This window comes from Gadus chalcogrammus, chromosome 21, assembly GCF_026213295.1.
Source record: "Gadus chalcogrammus isolate NIFS_2021 chromosome 21, NIFS_Gcha_1.0, whole genome shotgun sequence".
Lineage (NCBI taxonomy): Eukaryota > Metazoa > Chordata > Actinopteri > Gadiformes > Gadidae > Gadus > Gadus chalcogrammus.
Window position 1 is genome coordinate 1,132,338 of NC_079432.1, and position 24,216 is coordinate 1,156,553.

The 24,216-nt window shown below is 49.8% G+C and overlaps 2 protein-coding genes across 2 annotated transcripts; both read left to right on the forward strand.

The window, feature by feature from the left end:
- Positions 1-1,383: 1,383 nt before the first annotated feature.
- amd1 (adenosylmethionine decarboxylase 1) lies at positions 1,384-13,959 on the forward strand. Its single transcript, XM_056581682.1, has 9 exons — positions 1,384-1,701; positions 5,391-5,477; positions 8,660-8,786; positions 9,122-9,224; positions 9,317-9,359; positions 9,632-9,776; positions 9,861-9,953; positions 10,037-10,192; positions 13,127-13,959. The coding sequence occupies exons 1-9, from the start codon at positions 1,592-1,594 to the stop codon at positions 13,262-13,264; spliced, it is 1,002 nt and encodes a 333-aa protein (XP_056437657.1). The 5' UTR covers positions 1,384-1,591; the 3' UTR covers positions 13,265-13,959.
- Positions 13,960-16,081: 2,122 nt separating this feature from the next.
- rpf2 (ribosome production factor 2 homolog) lies at positions 16,082-23,705 on the forward strand. Its single transcript, XM_056581685.1, has 10 exons — positions 16,082-16,204; positions 16,944-17,076; positions 18,892-18,929; positions 19,188-19,227; positions 20,319-20,400; positions 20,522-20,598; positions 21,148-21,247; positions 21,618-21,720; positions 21,812-21,956; positions 23,120-23,705. The coding sequence occupies exons 1-10, from the start codon at positions 16,182-16,184 to the stop codon at positions 23,324-23,326; spliced, it is 948 nt and encodes a 315-aa protein (XP_056437660.1). The 5' UTR covers positions 16,082-16,181; the 3' UTR covers positions 23,327-23,705.
- Positions 23,706-24,216: the final 511 nt, after the last annotated feature.

Sequence of the window (24,216 nt, forward strand, 5' to 3'; positions counted from 1 at the left end):
CTGGGACTCTGAATGTATATAGTATCTTTACCAGTAATACACACTGTTCATGAGTTCCTCTGGAAGGCTCCATCTTATTGTCTTCATTTTTGAAAGCCAAATAGACAAAATGGAGGTGAGAGGGAGCCCCGAGTGTCTGAGGTCGACTAACAAACCGCCAGGAACAGTTCAGCAGCAGCTGAACAGGACCACCAATAACTGGATAAGAGAAACTACCCTGGAGTTTCTGGATGTTTCAGAAAGGAAAGTTTTCAATTCAATTAATTGTATTTGTTTAGCCCTTAATCACAGGTACCGTCTCGAAGGGCTTAACAGGCCATGTATTTATTACATATGTTTATGACATTTATGAGTGTCATAAACATTTATGTGTGTCATAAAAGTGTTTAAAAACAGCAAAAATGGGCCGTCAGGATACAGGAGTGTGCAGACAGATCCTCTCACGATACGTTAACTCTGGTGATCGTACACGTATTCAGATCAAAGCGTAGCAGGTTTATTTGCATTGGGGAAGGCCGGGATCAGCTCAAAGTCAGCACCCCGCCCTGCCCGCCCAGGTCCTCATACAGACACTGTTCTCCTGGGAGCTGACACTGGTCCAGGATCTACAGGAACCTCTGTGTGTCCTTTATCAGGGCAGTGGCCTCTGTTGTGTCGATTATCAGGGTAGGAACCTCTGTTGTAACGTTTATCAGGGCACAAACCACACACACACACACACACACACACACACACACACACACACACACACACACACACACACACACACACACACACACACACACACACACACACACACACACACACAAGGAATGGGTTATAAAAGCTTTGTGTGTGGCAATAGTCTGACACTCCCTCCACCTCGACCTCAGCTCTGCTTAGAAGTTGTAATCCAGTGATCCCATGTATGTCTTAATTTAAACAAAATAAATTGAATTATTGCATGCAGCATTACTTAAATAATCGGTTGGTTTCATTCCCCCGCCATTTCCTGGTTTGTATGTCGGTCTGCACCGTTTAACGACGAAATATTTAACGAATGTAGGGATAGCAAATACATAGTTTCTTATTATAACATTATGTTTTTCATCTCAGACGATTTTTGTGTGCATATTTTTGGATAGATATATCATTTTATATTTTGCATTGTAATGATCTGTCTGGAGTAGAGCCACTGTACGAAACTATTTCCCACGGGATTAAATTATGTTGTAGATCTAGCTCAGTAACATGTACACGTGGGGGTGTAGCATCGACGTTGACATCTGTGTAGGCCAATCAAACAGGTCCAAACGGAACAATCGACAGCTGTGATTGGTTGCGCCGCTCACTGACGTGTTCCGTCGGTGAGCAGCCGCGCTATAAAAACGCCATGCGCCCCTCATTCATTGCTTACCACAGTATGGCCGGCGATATTAGCTAGCACTCGCTCACGGTATTCTCTGTCAAAGGGAAGACGGCAAAACTAAGAAAATACACCTGGATTGTTACTTAAGGACTGTACTTATAATAAATTATTCCGGTCAAGCAAGGACTGAATAACTACGGTTACCAGCGTTTATTTTCTGTTGTCGGCGTCTGTTGTCTCACGATGGAGGAGAACGGTGCACACTTCTTCGAGGGGACGGAGAAGCTGCTGGAGGTGTGGTTCACCCGGCAGGACGAGGCCAAGGGGACCGGCGACCTCCGCACCATCCCGAGGTGGGTGACCGGGAGGCCGGGGGGGGCTCCCCGGGGCTTGGGGTGGGGAGACGACCTGTCATCACGCTGTAACCACCAGGGACTGACTCATCCATAGGGTTTATTTTGACTTTATAACACTTTTATTCGGGGACACTTCTAACTATCCCTCACGTCCGGGACCCGGACGCCTCGCGTCTGGAGGTCAGCTGTCGGAGACACGAATCCCCGCTGTGGGTTTGTTGACGAACCGCCGAGTCTCAGGAGACGTGCTGGCTCACGTCTTGTTTCTAAGATGGCCCTCGGAGCTACCGCTAGCTGAGCCATTGGTTCTCACGACTCCTGCTAGCGCGGGCTATCTCTTGCTAGCTGAGCCATTGGTTCTCATGGGTCCTGCTAGCTCTAGCTAGCCGAGCCCATTGGTTCTCATGCCCCCGGTTAGCTCTGGCTAGCTGAGGCCATTGGTTCTCATGGGTCCTGCTGGCTCTGGCTAGCTGAGGCCATTGGTTCTCATGGCCCGTGCTAGCTCTGGCTAGCTGAGTCATTAGTTCTCATCATCTCTCCACTGTTCGATAGCCATTCGATACTTTGGTAATCCTGGTGATTTAAGCCGGCTGGTTCAGCGGTACCTGGTGACAGGTCCCCGTTATCTCCAAACAAGACACGTTAGTCGCTACTTCTCCGAGGAGTCTGGAGCATTAAGGTAGCGGAGGGCCCAGAACCAACAACCTTCCGTTAAACACTGACGCGGGATTCGTGTTATTTACCTATCGCGGGTTTTTTAAGAAAATTGTGGCGGCATGCCAGTGCTGGGGATGCCCTGCCGCCCACGGTGTTATAAGCGACGAATAGTTCATTATAACCTTAACCCGGGCAGACTTGAAGTACAGGAACTGTCTCCTCCTGCGTCATGTCGGCCTCACATGTGCTCGTCACCGCGTGCTTCGCAGTCGTGACATGACGGCACTCGAACTCCGTAGCCCACTGCTGTCCACTTGTGTACTACTACTACAGGGTTTGATGTACCGGTCTGCCTTTAATAGTATTTATGACACCAGAACACCGGAATGAGGGATTGGACAGGCAGTACACTTCTTGTAACACCCACAGAAACACTTTTTCTGTTTACATAAACTTCATGAGGTCGGTTGTGTATTTATGTATGTAGAGCAAAGGACCTGTTCTTTGGGTAAACTTGCATTCAACAAACCAGGCACTGTCGTTCAGGCCTTTCGGTCGAGTCACGTTTCGGTCCACGGACCTGCTCCCCACCCATGCCTCTTATTGGCTGATCCGAGGGGACGATTCCTAGTGACTGGGATGTATGGACCGTTAAATAATGTATACGTTTCTCCAAGACTCTGGCCACCCGTACAACTGGGATGTCTTGGAGTGGTTTTTGTTTCCAAAGCTGAACCGCGGTGTAAAACTTATGAGTCGTAACGTGTTTGTACTGTCCAGTGAATACATGTGTACTACAGCTGTAGTATACTGAATGGTGAATACCTGTGTATTACAGCCGTAGCGTACTGAATGGTGAATATGTGTACTGAATGGTGAATACATGTGTACTACAGCTGTAGTGTACTGAGTGGTGAATACATGTGTACTACAGCTGTAGTGTACTGAGTGGTGAATACATGTGTACTACAGCTGTAGTATACTGAGTGGTGAATACATGTGTACTACAGCTGTAGTATACTGAGTGGTGAATACATGTGTACTACAGCTCTAGTATACTGAGTGGTGAATACATGTGTACTACAGCTCTAGTATACTGAGTGGTGAATACATGTGTCTTACATGACATACACTACACGCTTTTTTTCTAAAGGGGCTCACAATAAGTACATTTTTCAGAAGATATTCTTTACAGCTCTGGTGTACACTTCCTCTTGTGAATCCAAGTGCTTTATCGCACTAGTGTGTACAAGTGAAAAGTTGCACTTCACAGCTCTATGGTGTCTAGTACAAACGAGTTGTCAGACCACATGACTGATGCCGCGCCGCCCCATTGGCCGTGCTCCGGTGCGTTGTTTCGGCAGATCTATGGCAGACTTCTCCCTCTGCGGGTGAAAGGTCGGGTTGACCTTTCACTGTATTAACCCCGTCACCAACAATGGCTTTAGGAGCGCGCTGGGCGCTTGAGGGAAAGCGGTGGGGTCAGTATTGTGCGGCGGGCAGATTAAAGGCTCAAGGCTGACTGCAGGTCGCTGTGCTCCCTGGACCGCTGCCAATGTCCAAATAAGTCCACAAGGACGTGGGCTCCGCTGGCTGGCACCCTGCCTGCTGCCCTCCTGGCTGTTCTTAGCCCGTCAGATACCGCTCTAACCACTCTTATCTAACTATCCAGCCGTCCCAAGCCCTGAAATAAGTATGAGAGTTATATGGAGCTACAACAAAAAGCAGGGCTTGGATGGTTTGTTAGAGGTGGGGCAGAGGAGATGAACGCGTCTACCGGTCCTACTGGAGTGTTCTCCAACGCGGCTGCACTCCGGCCTCCTGCCCACCACGGTCGCACACCAACGCCCTGAACTGCTCGCCACAGGAAGTGGGTGTTGGTGGTGACGATGCAGCCAGCGGGTCGGGTTCACAGTGAGCCCGGCCTCTTTCCCCTCATTAAGAAACCTAATCCGCCGTGTGCCCTCGCCGGGGCCAGCTGACCCGGAGCGGCTTCCAGATTTAGCCCTGCGTGTCTAAGGGGACCGCTGCCGGTGATGTAGGCCCGGCTCTGGAATGTGGTGGCCCGGTGCGACATGGCTGCGCTGTTCCTCCAATCAGCCAGCGCAGAGCCAACCGTCAGCCCCCCCCCCCTCTGGGGGCGGTGGGCAAAGAACTGGCGTTGACGATGTAGAGTTGGGAGTGAGTGGGAAACCGGGAGGACGCCTAATGGCAGGGGCCAAGGGCGGCTAACGAACCCTATAATGGATTCTCCCTCCCTCCCTCCCTCCCTCTGTAGTTAATGTGATGCAGCGCCATGCAAAGCAGCTGTCCTTGCCCGTGTTATCCGAGCCCAGTGTTGGTCAGCTATTTGAACTGAGTGACGATCTCGGCCTGGCCCACTTCACGGCCGGCCAATCGGAGCGCGTCCCTGAGCTCTCACCTGATTAGCCGGTTATGTACCTGGAAGCGGGGCTGAGTGTTTCCATGACAACCTGGATGCCCTGCACGACGATGTGCATGAAGGGATTAATATTGTTAACATCGTGTTTTATTAATGTCAACGCAACATTGGCTACATTTTGCATGTTTTTGCAGTAGCTAAAGTACCCCTGATGATGAAACGATGCAGCACCATACATTAGCTTTAGCTGCATTTAGATTTACATTTAGCAGATGGTTTTATCCAAAGCTACTTACAATAATTACATTTTTCAGGAGAAAGAGATGCGATATTTCGCTGTCAGTATAGTAAATATTTTCTTAGAACCAATGGTCAAGCACTAACAATTGCTAGGTTAACGATTAACCTAACATTTGTTAGCTTCAATAGCTAAATGTTTTACCTTATTTTTATTATTATCTTGGGTTGGTTCTGCACTCGTACCTCTCCTGCAATTCATTCCGATAAATTTCCCTCTGACTAATGAAGGTTTATCTTGTCCTGTCACGTATGCACAAACCATGCGTGACCCCTTGGAATGCATTACTTTACAATACAACGGATTCAATCAACTGTGTCCCCCCCCCCCTGTCTTTCCTCTCTCCAGGTTTGAGTGGGACAAGCTTCTGGAGAATGTGCATTGTTTGATCATTAGTGTGACAAAGACTGACAGACAGGAAGCTTATATACTCAGGTGAGTCCCTCTCTTCTTCCAAGTTCGCTGGTAGAATGCTGTTTTTTCAGATTGGCCATAAAATATCTACCTGTCAGTCAGGGGCCGAAACCCCTCAGGTTGAGTGGTGTCACTTAAACACTTTCCTAGTTTCGTAGTGTACAAAGTGTGGCGTAAACCGTCCATCGGCGACCTATAGTCCATACTCGTAGGCTATATGGGTTTGAATGGAAACATCTGGTCGACCTCTGTAGTTTGACCGCAGTAGTAAGCTGTGTTTACTAGGGATGGGGATCGAAACCCGGTTCTATCAAGGACCCGGTTCCACTTTTTTCAAAACCCGAAAATCGTTAACGTTTGGGCTTATTGATAACGCTATCGAGTCCCGTCCCCCCGTTTTTTATCTCCTGTAGATCCTGTAACGTAATCGAGTCGCTTCACGGCATTTAAGTCAATTCAATCCAATCACTGCAGCGTGTCCACCAATGTCTTTGAATGGAATTGTAAGCAAACCGGTATTACCAGTAAAACAAGTGAAGTCCGGCGGTTAACTTTGTTCGTGAAGATGGCTAAGGGGATAACCCAACCTCAATGGCCAAGCACATTAGCATTGTGCATCAAATAAAGGCCAAATGCAGTACCTTCGACTGTCTCCGAGTTGAAAGGACTCTGTCTCCTCCTCCTCCTGTCGCACCACAGACAGACCCGTCTCAATCATCCACTCAAACTACCAGCGGTAATCGCACACAGACATTGTCGCTAGTCTCGTCAATTAAAAATAGTTATCCAATTGTGAAATCGGTGTTGTACCGGCAGCATACAAGCTAGTTATCTTAAAAAGTAAATAAAGTTTCAGATGTGCTGCTGCGTGATGTGTTGAGGTTGGCTCAGTAAAACGACTTAGGTTATCATGATGCGTTCAAATGGAACACAAAGAAACGGTAAATTGAGTTTTTGGTGAAAAACATGAGTAACACTGTATTACTCATGTTTCTGTATTACTAATACAGAAACATGAGTAATACTGCATTACTCATGTTTCTGTATTACCAATGCAGAAACATGAGTAACACTGTATTACTCATGTTTCTGTATTACTAATACAGAAACATGAGTAATACTGCATTACTTATGTTTCTGTATTTATGCAGAAACATGAGTAATACTGCATTACTCATGTTTCTGTATTACTAATACAGTTGTATAGTGCTCTAATCATTTTAGCATATATAATTAAAACTACTTGTGTCAATATTTATTAAGAATTACATATTTAATACAAAATACAATTATTTCCTAAATACTTTCCTCATCACTAAAAACAAGGTGTATTTCCACCAATTAATAGAAAAGTATCGATAGTGGTATCGAAAAAGACTCGGGTCGTTAAGGAGTATCAAAAATGGTATCGATATCCATAAATATGAATGATCCCCATCCCTAGTGTTTACCCCCCAGGGGCCACAGGCCCTAGGAACCGTTGGAAGGACTTCGGTCTCCACCGCAGGGAGCACAGTCTAAACTGGGTTCAGGGGACATTATTCTACCCCCCAGAGAGTCCCTGTTTGGACAGGGTATTACTGTAGAACTTTGGGGCTTGCAGCTCTGAATGTTCTGATTGGTCGAGGACACGCCACATTTTGGTGCAGCCATTTTAACATCTGCAGTGGGAAACAGTGTAGGTTTTTGGTTCATGTTGACGTGCAGTAAATCAGTCCTTTTGCTGCGTCCGTAGTGGTAACCTACACTCACAGATAATTCGCACCATCTGTTTTATGTATCTATGTTTCATCTCGATTGCAGTCGGCGCTACAAGCCAATGTTTACTTGCGCTGCGGAGTGTGATATCGCTTTTGATAACAGAATGGCAGTTGTGTCACCACTGTTTATTTGTTTTTATGGGAAACTGTTTTTCATTGGGGAAACGCTGCATATTTGTAACGTAAATTATCCGTAACTGTCCTATACACTATTAAACTATTTTTTCTGGCTCTAGTCTGCACCGTTCTGTCTGTGCAGCTCTATGTCTGTGCAGCTCTATGTCCGGGTCTATGTCTGGGCTGCTGTCTGACTTAAGTCTGCACAGCTCTTGTCTGTCTAGCTGCTTTCTGGCTCTAGTCTGCACAGTTCATTGCCTGTCTCTAATCTGTACAGTTAGTCTGTACAGCTCTAGTCTGTAATGCTGTCTGGCTCTGGTCTGTACTGTTCTAGCCTCTACTTCTTCTTGTCTAGATCTAGCCTGAACTGATCAGGTTTTCAAGCTCTAGGCTGCATAGCGTCATAACCTGCCAGTGTGAAAATGTAGCTGCCAAGCCATTGCTTAAATGGTTAACTGTGCATGCTTTTCCTTCAATATGTGACTCAATATATGATTCAGCCAATGGTTAGAGGGCATTCTGAAACCTGAACTCTACCATGTGTAACTCGGACCTTTCAGTTCTAGTTCCATCTCTAATCCTCTTCTACAGTTGGCCTGTCCATTTCTAACCCCTTTCTACAGTTGGCATGATCATTTCTAGTCTAACTAACCCATCTACAGTGAGCATGTCTTATGTTGCGTCTCCAGTGTCATTACTCGAGCAGTGGGGGTTCTTGTTCTGGTCAGGGGGTCTGAGGGAACTTATTAAGTGTGCAGGTTCTATTCATTTGGGGGCCGTTATAGTGATTGAAGATGGTTCTTCAGGCCTGCCTCTTTAAAATGGGTTGTAAACCCCAAAACTTTTTTTTTCGTCTGGGCAAAGGGACAACGGTGGTGGTTAATGTAGAACCAATATACTATGCAATATAATAATAAATGGTTACAGCCATATATAAAAAAACCTTGAGCGTCTCTAAAGCTGTAAGGTTACTGAAGAGTATCTTCACTCTAGCGTTTCTCACTGTAGGATGTTCGAGGGTAGCTTGTCGCACATCTCACTCCAGTGTCTCACTCTCACTCTAGTGTCTCACTCTAGTGTCTCACTCTCACTCGAGTGTCTCACTCTCACTCTAGTGTCTCACTCACTCTAGCGTCTAACTGTAGCGTGACTCACTTCTCACTCTAACGTGTCTGACTCAAGCGTGTCTCACTTCTCAATCTAGCGTGTCTGACTGTAGCGGGTCTCACTCTAGCGTGTCTGACTGTAGCGGGTCTCACTCTAGCGTGTCGTGACGTCTCACTATCTTGACCAGCGTGTCCTAACGACGGCGTGTTTCCTCCACAGTGAGAGTAGCATGTTTGTCTCTAAGAGACGGTTCATTTTGAAGACGTGTGGAACCACCCTCTTACTGCAAGCCCTGGTCCCCCTGCTGGAGGTGGCCCGCCAGTACTGCGGCTTCGACGCCATCAAGGTCAGTCACATGGTGCTCCGTGGCCAATCACATCAGTCCATCCCCCTCCCTCCCCTGTCCAATCACATCAGTCCTTTCCCCACCCTCCCCTGTCCAATCACATCAGTCCGTCCCCCTCCCCTGTCCAATCACATCAGTCCGTCCCCCTCCCTCCCCTGTCCAATCACATCAGTCCTTTCCCCACCCTCCCCTGTCCAATCACATCAGTCCGTCCCCCTCCCCCGTCCAATCACATCAGTCCGTCCCCCTCCCCTGTCCAATCACATCAGTGTACTGATGTATTGTGCAGCTGTACTCTGGGCGGTGTACTGATGCATCACGTTGTTCTCCCCCAGAACTTCTTCTATTCCCGAAAGAACTTCATGAAGCCCACGCAGCAGGAATTCCCTCATCGTAACTTCCAGGAGGAGGTCGACTTCCTGGCTCAGATCTTCCCAAGTACGTGTGAGAACAGTATTTATTGATTGGGCCATTGAACATCAATTCCATGAAGTCTCTTACATGTTTTTCTTCTTCTTCCCATAATGCAGACGGAGCTCCCTACTGTATGGGCCGTTTGAATTCTGACTGCTGGTAAGAACCAGTCACGCCCTGTTCAACCAGTCACACCCTGTTAGATCCGGTTGGAACCAGTCTCCCACGTCACACCAGATGAACAGTTGCACCCGATGAACACATTACAAACCAATAACGAGAAAAAATCAATTCATTCTTTTTGTATGTAGTTTGTGTGTTTTTAGCATACAGAGTCTCTCCCATCCCAGACAGACCTGTAGTCGACCGCTAGTTAGAACCATCCAAGTTCACCTGGTTGTGGCTGACGTATTGTGTGTGTGTGTGTTCAGGTACCTGTTCACCCTGGACCTGCCGGAGTTCTGGGAGAACAAACACGCGGACCAGACCCTGGAGGTTCTGATGAGTGACCTGGACCCAGCCATCATGGACCTGTTCTACATGAAAGACGGGGTTTCTGCTAATGATGTCACTCGTGTGAGTACAGCGCGGCCATCGGTTCCTCGCCGTCCCCCGGTCGCCGGTTAACGATGCTCACCTCGTCTCCCCTTCTGTCCCCAGATGAGTGGAATACGTGACCTGATCCCAGGTTCAGTGATTGACGCCACGATGTTTAACCCTTGTGGCTACTCCATGAATGGAATGAAAACGGACGTGAGTGAACGTGTTGATCCAGCGTCTGACCGGTCTTGAGTCGCCTGTGGGGGGAGACGTTGACCCCTGCCTCTGCTCCTCAGGGTACCTACTGGACCATCCACATCACTCCAGAGCCAGAGTTCTCCTACGTCAGCTTCGAGACCAACCTCTCCCAAACGTCCTACGATGACCTCGTCCGCAAGGTCGTGGACGTCTTTAAACCTGGAAAATTCGTCACAACGCTTTTTGTGAATCAGGTGAGTAACGAGGCTGAACTGGTGATCGAGTGAGGGGTTGGAGCAGTGAGTAGTGAGGGGGGGGAGCAGTGAGTAGTGAGGGGGGGGGAGCCGTGAGTAGTGAGGGCGGGAGCCGTGAGTAGTGAGGGGGGGGAGCCGTGAGTAGGGAGGGGGGGGAGCAGTGAGTAGTGAGGGGGGGGAGCAGTGAGTAGGGAGGGGGGGGAGCAGTGAGTAGTGAGGGGGGGGAGCCGTGAGTAGTGAGGGGGGGGAGCCGTGAGTAGTGAGGGGGGGAGCAGTGAGTAGGGAGGGGGGGGAGCAGTGAGTAGTGAGGGGGGGGAGCCGTGAGTAGGGAGGGGGGGGAGCAGTGAGTAGTGAGGGGGGGAAGCAGTGAGTAGGGAGGGGGGGGAGCCGTGAGTAGGGAGGGGGGGGGAGCAGTGAGTAGTGAGGGGGGGGAGCAGTGAGTAGGGAGGGGGGGGAGCAGTGAGTAGTGAGGGGGGGGAGCCGTGAGTAGTGAGGGGGGGGAGCCGTGAGTAGTGAGGGGGGGCGCAGTGAGTAGGGAGGGGGGGGAGCAGTGAGTAGTGAGGGGGGGGAGCCGTGAGTAGGGAGGGGGTGAAGTAGGGAGGGGGTGAAGTAGGGAGGGGGTGAAGCAGGGAGGGGGTGAAGCGGTGGGTAGGGAGGGGGTGAAGCAGTGAGTGGGTAGGGAGGGGGTGAAGCAGTGAGTGGGTAGGGAGGGGGTGAAGCAGTGAGTGAGTAGGGAGGGGGTGAAGCAGTGAGTGAGTAGGGAGGGGGTGAAGCAGTGAGTGAGTAGGGAGGGGGTGAAGCAGTGAGTAGGTGAGTAGGGAGGGGGTGAAGCAGTGAGTGAGTAGGGAGGGGGTGAAGCAGTGAGTGAGTAGGGAGGGGGTGAAGCAGTGAGTGAGTAGGGAGGGGGTGAAGCAGTGGGTGAGTAGGGAGGGGGTGAAGCAGTGATTGAGTGGGGAGGGGGTGAAGCAGTGGGTGAGTGGGGAGGGGGTGAAGCAGTGAGTGAGTAGGGAGGGGGTGAAGCAGTGAGTGAGTAGGGAGGGGGTGAAGCAGTGGGTGAGTGGGGAGGGGGTGAAGCAGTGGGTGAGTGGGGAGGGGGTGAAGCAGTGAGTGAGTGGGGAGGGGGTGAAGCAGTGAGTGAGTAGGGAGGGGGTGAAGCAGTGAGTGAGTAGGGAGGGGGTGAAGCAGTGAGTGAGTGGGGAGGGGGTGAAGCAGTGGGTGAGTGGGGAGGGGGTGAAGCAGTGAGTGAGTAGGGAGGGGGTGAAGCAGTGAGTGAGTAGGGAGGGGGTGAAGCAGTGAGTGAGTAGGGAGGGGGTGAAGCAGTGAGTAGGTGAGTAGGGAGGGGGAGAAGCAGTGAGTAGGTGAGTAGGGAGGGGGAGAAGCAGTGAGTGAGTAGGGAGGGGGTGAAGCAGTGAGTGAGTGGGGAGGGGGTGAAGCAGTGAGTGAGTGGGGAGGGGGTGAAGCGGTGAGTAGGGAGGGGGTGAAGCGGTGAGTAGGGAGGGGGTGAAGCGGTGAGTAGGGAGGGGGTGAAGCGGTGAGTAGTGAGGGGGGGGAGCGGTGGGTAGTGAGGGGGGGGAGCGGTGAGTAGTGAGGGGGGGGAGCGGTGAGTAGTGAGTAGGGGAGCAGTGAGTGGGTGAGTAGGGAGGGGGTGAAGCAGTGAGTAGGGAGGGGGTGAAGCAGTGAGTGAGTGGGGAGGGGGTGAAGCAGTGGGTGAGTGGGGAGGGAGGGGGTGAAGCAGTGAGTGAGTAGGGAGGGGGTGAAGCAGTGAGTGAGTAGGGAGGGGGTGAAGCAGTGAGTGAGTAGGGAGGGGGTGAAGCAGTGAGTGAGTAGGGAGGGGGTGAAGCAGTGAGTAGGGAGGGGGTGAAGCAGTGAGTAGGGAGGGGGTGAAGCAGTGAGTAGGGAGGGGGTGAAGCAGTGAGTGAGTAGGGAGGGGGTGAAGCAGTGGGTGAGTAGGGAGGGGGTGAAGTAGGGAGGGGGTGAAGCAGTGAGTGAGTAGGGAGGGGGTGAAGCAGTGGGTGAGTAGGGAGGGGGTGAAGCAGTGAGTAGGGAGGGGGTGAAGCAGTGAGTGAGTAGGGAGGGGGTGGAGCAGTGGGTGAGTAGGGAGGGGGTGGAGCAGTGGGTGAGTAGGGAGGGGGTGAAGCAGTGGGTGAGTAGGGAGGGGGTGAAGCGGTGAGTGAGTAGGGAGGGGGTGAAGCGGTGGGTGAGTAGGGAGGGGGTGAAGCGGTGGGTGAGTAGGGAGGGGGTGAAGCGGTGGGTGAGTAGGGAGGGGGTGAAGCGGTGGGTGAGTAGGGAGGGGGTGGAGCAGTGGGTGAGTAGGGAGGGGGTGAAGCAGTGAGTGCTTGCTGCTGTCTTAAGGCTGGCTGGTGTCGTTGGTCGGCTAGAAGGGAGGTTAGGGCGTTGTTGTGAGAGCGCTGTGAGGGTCATGGCGTTGCCTCAGCTTGGGATCCCTGACGTGTTTATGGCCTCGTAGGTGATTGCTGCCGTAAACTAGAGATCCCTGACTATCCATTTTAGATAACCCATTCATTAAAGGTTCTCTCAGACGTCCTGCTGTAAGAGCCTACTGATTCATAACAACAATTACACTACTGCTAAGCACCATGTGCAGTAGAGCGATGTGATATCAGTCCCCATGACGCAGATGCTACTGGAATGATAGAAACAACGTGGGGGGAAGTAGATACACGAAGTTAGTGTCAATTACAAGGTCATCTGTCAGAAGGTGAAACCATGTATCGCTGTGGGTACAGTGAGGATGTTCATAGAACCAAGTGCCAAGCACTAACACCGCTAGGCTAACCCATTCCCCGTAGACCACACGGTATAAGTGCAAGGCCGTACAACATGCATTAGGTGCCAGGGGGCTGTTGTGACCACTGTGAGGACCGTTGAGTTGAGCTCCAGGATTTCAGGCGGTTGTGTTCTGCGTCCCCCCAGACCTCCAAGTGTCGCAGTGTGTTCTCCTCGGCCCAGAAGCTGGAGGGCTTCCGCCGCATGGACCGCCAGCTGGCCCAATTCAACGACTACAACTTCGTCTTTACTAGTTACGTGAAAAACCACAACCAGCAGAGCTGAGAGATGAAGGAGAGGCGTAGAAAGAAGGGCGCGTGCGGGGGCTGTGGCCCCCGCGTCCGTCCGCCCCCCCCGGGGGAGCCCACCTCTCTCCTCCGTCCTCGTCCCCCGCGTCTCCGCCTGGCCTCCGGCGGACCTTGTTGTTGTACCTTTGACTTAGAACTCTTGCATGACCGCTCTTTTCTCTGTTTAGATATGCTAGCTCATTCTTGCTGTGATGTTGACGTGCATGTTTGGGAATTAAACATGCACCCTGCCAGCAGGCCATTCCTGCCCTCCTCCCCCCTCCTCCCCCACACCCATGGGTCCTCCCACCTTCTTCTGCGCACACAGAGCTCCTCCCCCCTCATCGCCCACATTCATGGCTCCACCCCTCTCCTCCCCGCTCCTGAAGGCTCCGCCCCCCTCCTCCCTCGCACACACGGCCCCTTCCCCCTCCTCCCCTGCACACATTGCTCCTCCCACCCCCGCCGCCTCCCCCTCATACACGGCTCCTCCCACCTCCTGCCCTGCAGACATGGCTCCACCCACCTCCTCTCCCACAGACATGGCTCCTCCCCCCTCATCCCCAACAGACAAGGCTTCCGAGCCCACTAGGACCGCCCCTGACATGCTCAAATGGCCTCTGATTGGTCCCCCCTGCTGATGTGTGTATTGTACTCACGACTGCACTTTAGACGAACTCCACCCCCCCCGCCCCCCCCCCCCCCCCCCCTGGATAATATGATATTACGATAATGAATATAAATATGCTCCTACAGCCGGGAGCCGGCCGCCAGGAGGCCTGAATGGGTAACAAAGAGATGTGCTTGTTCTCCAACAAAACGCGTCCTCTGCCCGTTTCCACTCGCACACAATGCAGCCTCCATCTGAGCATGTCAGGCGCCTCCCGGATCATTCCACACCACTGTCCAGACATCTTTTTTTCTTTTCTTTCTTTGTGAATTGGTCCAAAATGTGTGCCCCTTGCAGTTTGGTAGTTAGTGGTTCCCCACAGCCCTCTATCACATGGGGGGGGGGGGGGGGGGGGGGGGGTGGGTTAGGGGGGTGCATGTGACCACGAGCGATGCTGCTCAGCAGTCTAGGGTTCTGCTGTCTTCCTCCCTCCACCCCCACCGGACCCTCGTCACCAACGCCACCGCTGGGCTCCCACCCCGGGGGGGCGCCGGCGCCGTGCGGGGGGCTGAGCCTTTCCAGACAGAAAGAGCCAGGCAGCCGGCACGGACGCCCTGGGAGAGGGGCTGGGTAGACTCGGAGGGGGGCTGGGTAGACTGGGAGAGGTGCTGGGTAGACTGGGAGGGGTGCTGGGTAGACTGGGAGAGGGTCTGGGTAGACTGGGAGAGGGGGGGAGGTGTTGAGTAGGGTGAGTGAGAGGTGATGGGTAGTGGTAGAGAGGTGATGGGTAGACTGGGGGGCCGGTGCTGGGAGAGGGTGAGACGGGTGCCCCCCCCGGGGGGCTGGCGGGCTGGGGGCTCCAGGGAGGTTCAGAGGGGTCCTCCGGGTGGTTTGGAGTGGTGTCGGGGTGTGGAGGACTGCAGCGCCCCTGGAGGTCGGAGGTCCATCCCTCAGGCGACTAGAAGGCTCTGCGAGGAGGTCTGCAACATGAAGGAATATGAGCCAGCATTTTGACAGACTTTGTTTGGTCACCACGACCAGGCGGAGTGGAATATTATTTTGATACGTTTAATTTTGATATACTGAAATGCAAATCAAATGCTTCTTCCTTGTTTTATTTTCAGGAATAATAGTTTTTTCTTACAACATTATTTGTTAGGAATGCATTTGGCAGTGGACCAATAGATCTCCCTGTTCGTGTGTTATTCCCTCTAGCGTGGGTTAGGGTTAACTCGGTCGCCTGCTCAACCAGCGGTACTGGGGAGACTTTGCTGTTCAAATTCTTTCTTTTGCTTTTCTTTGGATGGTCAAGATGTGCTAATTATATCTGTACTATGAGCTTGGTGCTTAAAATAATAAAATACTTATCTGTGAAATCGTCTTTTCTTTCTTTATGACCTTTACAAGATTTTAGAGTTAGAACAAAAACATAAGATGCTAAAATGAAATCGTACAATTGTATTTAATAGTCTATAGTAGATAGTGTATATTAGTTCAAACGTCCAGTATAAATTTGAAAACGAGTTAAATACATGTCTGGCACATATGTCATACTAGCTTAATGCTCTAGATATTTAAATACTGCCTTAGTTATTTTACTAGGTGAATGCCAGTGTGTGCGAGTCGGTATTTGAATAGTTTAATACCCTATTCCAATGTTTTAATTGTAAAGTAGATGGGTTAGTGTCGCCATCTGCTGGCCAATGGCTTATGCCAGTGGTAAATTATTAATATAATATATAATACAGCCAAAAGCTTTATAATACCTGCATCGGTCTGATTAGGACCTGGTGGGCGTGGTTCGAGACGTGCAAGGACCAATAGCAGACCCGGAGACGACTGAGGCGAGATGTTACATTTTATGTTGATCGTTTTTCAAGTTTTATTTGAAAAGTGTTTCTTTTTTTTGGAGTCTTAGTATATAACAATACAATAAGAGGGTATTAATTAATGTCCGGTGGCACAGTGGTCCAAGTATTCGATAACCAATCGGCACCTGATCACCCAGTAAAACCGCTAACTAAACTTCGTTAACAGTCGACCCTGCGACGATTTCTGATGAACACATGGTGACTTTTATCAATAGAAAAATGGCATTATCTATCAAAGGTTTTTTATATATATTATTAAACCATGTATGGTTATTTGTAGGTTTTTATTTTCTTCGTGTTATATTTTCTGTGTTAATGCGTCGCGTTCGTCCAGGATGTGACGTTGCCGGAAGTCCTCGTGTTGTCTTCCGGGTGTTTTCACGTGGACCAGCGGGCAGAGAACCACCGAAGATCCACGCGCTCCGAACGCCAACATGACACAACTAGACAACGTGACGTGAGTTTATCTTCAAGAACACCCGTATGACTATGAACAGGGGGCTGATATCTAATATATATACTTTAGATATTTCCCTCCTGTAAAAAATGGAAGTCTGGCCTCGAAGAGGGGCAGGGTCTCTGTCTTCTTCTAAATAAATATATTAAAATAAAGCTTTAACATCTTAATATCTTCCTCAAATATAAACAATTCTATTAAATAAAGAGTTGACATCATAATATCAACTTTACTTTGAAATAAACCTATTCTCCAAGAGTTTCAAGAAACCTCTACCAGACGCTAGCGACTCCTCTTGGTATTGCCCTCCACGAAGAGACAGGAATATACGAGTCCGATCTGATTGGGTTTAACGGTGATAGACTCACTTGTATTGCAACCTACGGAGAGCTTGGGTCCTCCAGCTCGTGTCTGCATGTATTCTGCTCTCACCTACAGCGTGTGTCAGTAGGAGCCCCTTTCTGTCAAGAAGTCTGAGGCGGTCAGCTTGTGAAGTGATGGACGCCTCTCCCCTGTTGCTAGTACTGTCATAGTCCTACCGAGCTGTGGGAGTATGACAGGGCTATCAGGAATACTATTAATAAGTACTATTATGTGGACGATTCCTGATGATGTACCTAGCTGGGTGCTCTAGTAGCGAGTGTTCATAGATGTTAAACACTCACCATCCATACTGTGTGTGTGTGTGTGTGTGTGTGTGTGTGTGTGTGTGTGTGTGTGTGTGTGTGTGTGTGTACAGGAGGCCCAAGTCTCAGCGCTCCAAGCGTTTCCTGGAGGGCCGGGCGCCGAAGATAGCAGAGAACGTGAAGAACGCCATGATCATGAAGGGAGGAAACACCAGCGAGACCATCACCAACGCCCTCAAAGACCTGGTGAGGATTACACTGTACACTCTATATACACTATACCATGTGTATCTCTTAAAGCACGCAGGCATAACAGACTGGGCTAGGAGGGGTTGAACAGTCGCGTTGATACAGGGATCAGATGGTATAACAGACTGGGGTTGGACAGTCCTGTTAATACAGGGATCAGATGGTATAGCAGACTGGGGTTGGACAGTCCTGTTAATACAGGGATCAGATGGTATAACAGACTGGGGTTGGACAGTCCTGTTAATACAGGGATCAGATGGTATAACAGACTGGGGTTGGACAGTCCTGTTAATACAGGGTTCAGATGGTATAACAGACTGGGGTTGAACAGTCCTGTTAATACAGGGATCAGATGGTATAACAGACTGGGGTTGGACAGTCCTGTTAATACAGGGATCAGATGGTATAACAGACTGGGGTTGGACAGTCCTGTTAATACAGGGATCAGATGGTATAACAGACTGGGGTTGGACAGTCCCATTAATACAGGGATCAGATGGTATAACAGACTGGGGTTGGACAGTCCTGTTAATACAGGGTTCAGATGGTATAACAGACTGGGGTTGAACAGTCCTGTTAATACAGGGATCCGATGGTATAACAGACTGGGGTTGGACAGTCCTGTTAATACAGGGTTCAGATGGTATAACAGACTGGGGTTGGACAGTCCTGTTAATACAGGGTTCAGATGGTATAACAGACTGGGGTTGGACAGTCCTGTTAATACAGGGATCAGATGGTATAACAGACTGGGGTTGAACAGTCCTGTTAATACAGGGATCAGATGGTATAACAGACTGGGGTTGGACAGTCCTGTTAATACAGGGATCAGATGGTATAACAGACTGGGGTTGGACAGTCCTGTTAATACAGGGTTCAGATGGTATAACAGACTGGGGTTGGACAGTCCTGTTAATACAGGGTTCAGATGGTATAACAGACTGGGGTTGGACAGTCCTGTTAATACAGGGATCAGATGGTATAACAGACTGGGGTTGGACAGTCCCGTTAATACAGGGATCAGATGGTATAACAGACTGGGGTTGGACAGTCCTGTTAATACAGGGTTCAGATGGTATAACAGACTGGGGTTGAACAGTCCTGTTAATACAGGGATCCGATGGTATAACAGACTGGGGTTGGACAGTCCTGTTAATACAGGGTTCAGATGGTATAACAGACTGGGGTTGGACAGTCCTGTTAATACAGGGTTCAGATGGTATAACAGACTGGGGTTGGACAGTCCTGTTAATACAGGGATCAGATGGTATAACAGACTGGGGTTGAACAGTCCTGTTAATACAGGGATCAGATGGTATAACAGACTGGGGTTGGACAGTCCTGTTAATACAGGGATCAGATGGTATAACAGACTGGGGTTGGACAGTCCTGTTAATACAGGGATCAGATGGTATAACAGACTGGGGTTGAACAGTCCTGTTAATACAGGGATCAGATGGTATAACAGACTGGGGTTGGACAGTCCTGTTAATACAGGGATCAGATGGTATAACAGACTGGGGTTGGACAGTCCTGTTAATACAGGGTTCAGATGGTATAACAGACTGGGGTTGGACAGTCCTGTTAATACAGGGATCCGATGGTATAACAGACTGGGGTTGGACAGTCCCGTTAATACAGGGTTCAGATGGTATAACAGACTGGGGTTGAGGTTGAAAGGGTTGCTGTTCTATAGAATGTGAATCGGGTGCCCTGCGGTTCTACAGGCTGCAGCCAGTGTTACTGTTGCTCTATAGAATGTGAATAGTGTGAGAAGTGTTGTGTTGATCTCCCCGTGTCCTCCCTCAACAGTATGCTCTGAAGAAGCCCAACGCAGTCCTCTACAAAAAGTGAGTTGTCCCTTCACTGAGCATCAGCTGGTAGAAAATGTTCTTATTCAGGTCAACAATGTCTTCATCGAACCATGGCCTCATAAAATTGTTGAGGGTTAGATGTTGACTTGCTAAGTGATCTGATGCTCAATGGATCTATCTGTATAGGTAAACGTTGGTTCAGACATGATCAACGGATCTATCTGTAGAGGTGCATGTTGTTCCAGACATTATCTACGGATCTCTCTGTACATTGTTGTCTGTCTTTGTTTAAAGGAAGAACATCACACGGCCTTTCGAAGACTCCACATCGCTGGTATGTTTCCCCTATAGAGCTTCACCCTCTAACGACCAGCGGCTCTCCCATAGGGTGCTCCTCTGTTCAGTCATCCTATTAAACCCGCCCCTTATTGGATAAATGGGTGTGATTGGCCCGATCTGAACCAGGTCAGTTGGAGATGTGCCTGAGCTGCAGTGAGCCATATGCATCTGCCAGAGCAAATAAAACATGAGCCTGCAGATTTGTCTGGTTCCCAGGCTGCAGGTCTCCCCTCTGCTGTACCTAGCGCCAACCCCTTCCTTACCTAGCTCATCTTAACCACTGCTCTACCAACCCTAACCCTTAACCTCTCTAACCCTAACCTATCTTGACCTAACCCTAGCCTCACCACTGCTTTACCAACCCTAACCTCCCTAACCCTAGCCCTAGTCTCATCTTGGCTTTACCTAACCCTAACCTTTCTAGCCCTATTCCTAACCCTCTGTACCTCTAACCCTACCCTCTCTAACCGTCTGTAGCCCTAGCCTCACCTAACGCTCTCTAACCCTGGCCTCAGGTTCACCGCGATGTTGTTCTTCAGCTCTGACCGCTATTCACTCCCAATCCAATAAAAGACAAGGTTTGAGTTGCTAGGCAGAACGTTCACTTGAAACTCTAATCCTGACTGACTGATTAAAAAATACCAAAGACTGTCAGCTCAACTCTGCCCTGCTCTACTCTTTAAAGAGAGATTCTCTGTACTTTAAAGGACTCTGAGTAGTAGTGGATATCAAATGTATTGGTATCTGGACCTCTAACTACACAAGTGACCTGATTTAGTTGGACTTAGTTTAGTTTTCAGGATGAATGCTTTGATGAGGAGGCAGAGGGCAGCTCTAACAGGGAAGAAGATAGGACCAGAAACACTGCTCATAAAACATTAGAATGAGGGGCTTTCCCTTCATAATGGCTGTTTGAATTGGTTTCAGGCAGATGCTAATGTACTGCAAAGGAACATAATGAGTGATTAGCATGTAAAGTGAATGTATAATATATCTCTGATTAACAACCTCTACCCCCCAACCCTGACCTCTAACCCTAACCCTGAGCATCCCACCCTAACTCGGCCATCTTTACTGTGTTTCCAGGAGTTCTTCTCCAAGAAGACGGACTGCTCTCTCTTCGTCTTCGGGTCTCATAACAAGAAGAGACCAAACAACTTGATATTCGGTACGAGTGAAGCCTGACTCTGTCTGCACCACGAACTCTCATTGGTCAGACAGTCGCTGGTGTGACTGTCACTACCTAGCTGTCTGTAAAGACCCTCATCCTCTCTGTGTTTGTTCGGCAGGGCGTCTGTTCGATTTCCACGTGCTGGACATGATGGAGCTCGGCATTGAGAAGTACACCGGCCTCATGGACTTCAAGGTAACAATCCAAACGACTTCAGGACCTCTGCACGGTCCGTGTTCATCACGGCTACCTGAACCGCAGTGAGCCCGGGGTCGTTGGGGGGGCTAGCCGTCTGAACTACCAAGGAGACGTTGATCAGTCACCTGATGATGAATCCTCAGGTTCTAGTCTGGGTCATCAGGGTCTAGTCTGGGTTCTTCAGGGTCTAGTCTGGGTCCTCGGGGGTCCAGTCTGGGTCCTCGGGGTCCAGTCTGGGTCCTCTGGGTCCAGTCTGGGTCCTCAGGGTCTGGTCTGGGTCCTCGGGGTCCAGTCTGGGTCCTCAGGGTCTGGTCTGGTTCCTCTGGGTCATTGGGGTCTAGTCTGGTTCCTCTGGGTCCTCGGGGTCTGGTCTGGGTCCTCGGGGTCTGGGTCCTCGGGGTCTGGTCTGGTTCCTCGGGGTCTGGTCTGGGTCCTCGGGGTCTGGTCTGGGTCCTCGGGGTCTGGTCTGGGTCCTCGGGGTCTGGTCTGGGTCCTCTGGGTCTCTGTGATGGCGGGCCCCTGACTGGGCCGCTGTGACCCCTACAGAACAGCAAGTGTCCCGAGGGGACCAAGCCCATGCTGGTGTTCGCCGGCGACGCCTTCGACGTGGACCACGAGCTCCGGCGCCTCAAGAGCTTATTCATCGGTGAGGAACCGCACTCCACGCCATACACACCTGCACACGCCTGTTAGCTCTGGCGCTAACACTCCGTACACGCCTGTTAGCTCTTGCGCTAACATTCCTCTGCACATACCTGCGGGCCGTAGCGCTATCAGTAAATATTTGGGTATTTGTCTTTAACAATAACCCTGAATGGGCAGGATATCCTGTGTTTGCGTACAATCTACTTTTACCCTGCTACACCCAAACATGTATGTACAGAACCGGCGATGTAAACAAACATGGCCGCTGTGTACTGCTTGCGATTCATTCATACATTCTCGGAGGTGGTTGTTTAACTTTATACAAAAGTTAGCTGAAGCTTACGTTACGTTACGGCCTTCCTGCCTCCCAGACTTCTTCAGAGGCATGGCGGTACCGGCCGTGAGACTGGCTGGCCTGGAGCACATCCTGCACATCACAGCCCTGGAGGACAAGATCTACCTGCGGAGCTACAGGTACGCAACACCATGGTGACCAGTCCAGGGGCTCAGCAGCCAGGTCCGACCAGCAGCTGAGGCCTGACCCCTGCTCTGTGTTCTCTCTCAGGTCTCTGCTGAAGAAGTCCGGCTGCCGCACGCCTCGCATCGAGCTGGAGGAGATCGGACCAGCGTTTGACTTTGTGGTGAGAAGGACCCACATGGCGTCTGAAGACCTGTACAAGACGGCCCACCGGCAGCCCAAGGTTCTGAAGGTAGGAGGTCGCGCCAACGCCAAACTTATCCAGGATCGGTTGTTTTGTTCTGCTAACGATGCTACCCTCTACATGCTAGTCCCTATATCCTGGTCTCTACATCCTGGTCTCTACATGATGGCCTCTACCGTTGGAGGAACTACATGCTTGTCTCTCCATGCTGGTCTATACCTGCTGGTGTCTACCATTAGAGGCTGACCATGCTAGTCTCTCCATGCTAGTCTCTCCATGCTGGTCTCTCCATGCTAGTCTCCATGCTGGTCTCTCCATGCTAATCTCTACATGCTGGTCTCTCCATGGTAGTCTATACATGCCAATCTCTACATGCTGGTCTCTCCATGCTAGTCTCTCCATGCTGGTCTCTCCATGCTGGTCTCTCCATGCTAATCTCTACATGCTGGTCTCTCCATGGTTGTCTCTACATGCTGGTCTCTCCATGGTAGTCTATACATGCTAATCTCTACATGCTGGTCTCTACATGCTGGTCTCTCCATGGTAGTCTATACATACTAATCTCTACATGCTGGTCTCTCCATGGTAGTCTCTCCATGCTGGTCTCTCCATGGTAGTCTATACATGCTAATCTCTACATGCTGGTCTCTCCATGGTAGTCTCTACATGCTGGTCTCTCCATGGTAGTCTATACATGCTGGTCTCTCCATGGTAGTCTATACATGCTACTGACACCGTCAGAGGAACACCATGCTAGTCTCACCCTTGAGCTGTGGGTCACGCAGAGAGGCCCACTGTCCCTCACTAATCAGGGCTCATCAATCAGTCTTCAGTCACATGCTGATCAGGAGGTTAACCTCGTTCTGATAACTCAATGATCAATTCATCTTGATTGATCTGTCCCGGAGGCTTCCACGTCCAGCATGGAGAAACACAATGTTCACTGGAGTGATACTATTACCTTATTAACATTAGGAGGATCACCTTAATGGAACTGTAATGAGGACCTGTATTCATCATTAACCACAAATGTGATCAAAGGAATGACTAGGATGAAGGTGCTTCCAGATGTTTAGAACCTGTATCTGGATGAAGGTGCTTCCAGATGTTTAGAGCGTGTATCTGGATGAAGGTGTTCCCAGATATTTAGAACGTGTGTTTGGATGAAGGTGTTTCCAGATGTTTAGAGCGTGTTCTCTAATGTCTTTCAGGCTGGTAAGAAGAAGAACATCTCCCACGACGTCTTCGGCACCAAGTTCGGTCGTCTGCACATGCAGAAGCAGGATCTCGGCAAGCTGCAGACCCGCAAGATGAAGGGACTGAGGAAGAGGAGGGGTCCTGTACCGGCAGAGGGCGAGGAGACAGAAGCTAAAGCCCCCAAAACAGAGAGTGCTGACCCTGACCCTACCCAGTCCTAAAGCCTCCAGTACACAGTCCTGACCCTGACCCAGTCCTAAAGCCTGCAGTACACAGTCCTGACCCTGACCCAGTCCTAAATCCTCCAGTACACAGTCCTGACCCTGACCCTGACCCAGTCCTAAAGCCTCAACTACACAGTCCTGACCCTGACACAACCTCAAGCCTCCCATACAGAGTCCTGACAATAACCCTCACCGAGCTAAAGCCTCCCACCGAGTCCGAACCCGAGTAGCACCATATGAATCCCCCAGATGGTTGACTCTTTAGATGAAGAGATTGATCGATCACGTGTGTGTGTCAGGATCGATGGATCGATGATTTTCTATTCATATGTTGTTACTATCTGTTTTCTGTAATAAATATGTTGTAACTTCATAAACTGTCGTGTTATCTCACATCCTATTCTTAATTTTGTTGATTTACATATTTAAAGTTTAACCTGCAAGTAAATTACTTACAGCTAGATTGAACTTTAACTTGGCCATGTTCAACATTGTTGAGCCCATCGCTTCACCAAGAATTTATATCCCTCAAAGGTTTACTGAAACTAAAATGTATGAAATGGGCCATACATGTTGATTCAGTCTATACAAATGATAGCCTTCGTCATGCTTATCTTTTTCATGGGATCAAAAATCATAAGTTGTTTTACCTTTGAAAATTATTTCACCAGTTTTGTATATCATTTGATAATTTCAGGAAATTTGTCCCGAGTTATTATTAAACCAGGATACTTTCCCAGCCACAACCAGGTGTCGCTGTTGCTCTCAGGTAATGATGTAATAAGAAATATGTATAATCAATTTGTTCGGCGATCGCAGGTAGATAACTTCCACGATACATTTAATATTACCGGATACATGCAATAAGAGACTTATAGACTTATAAC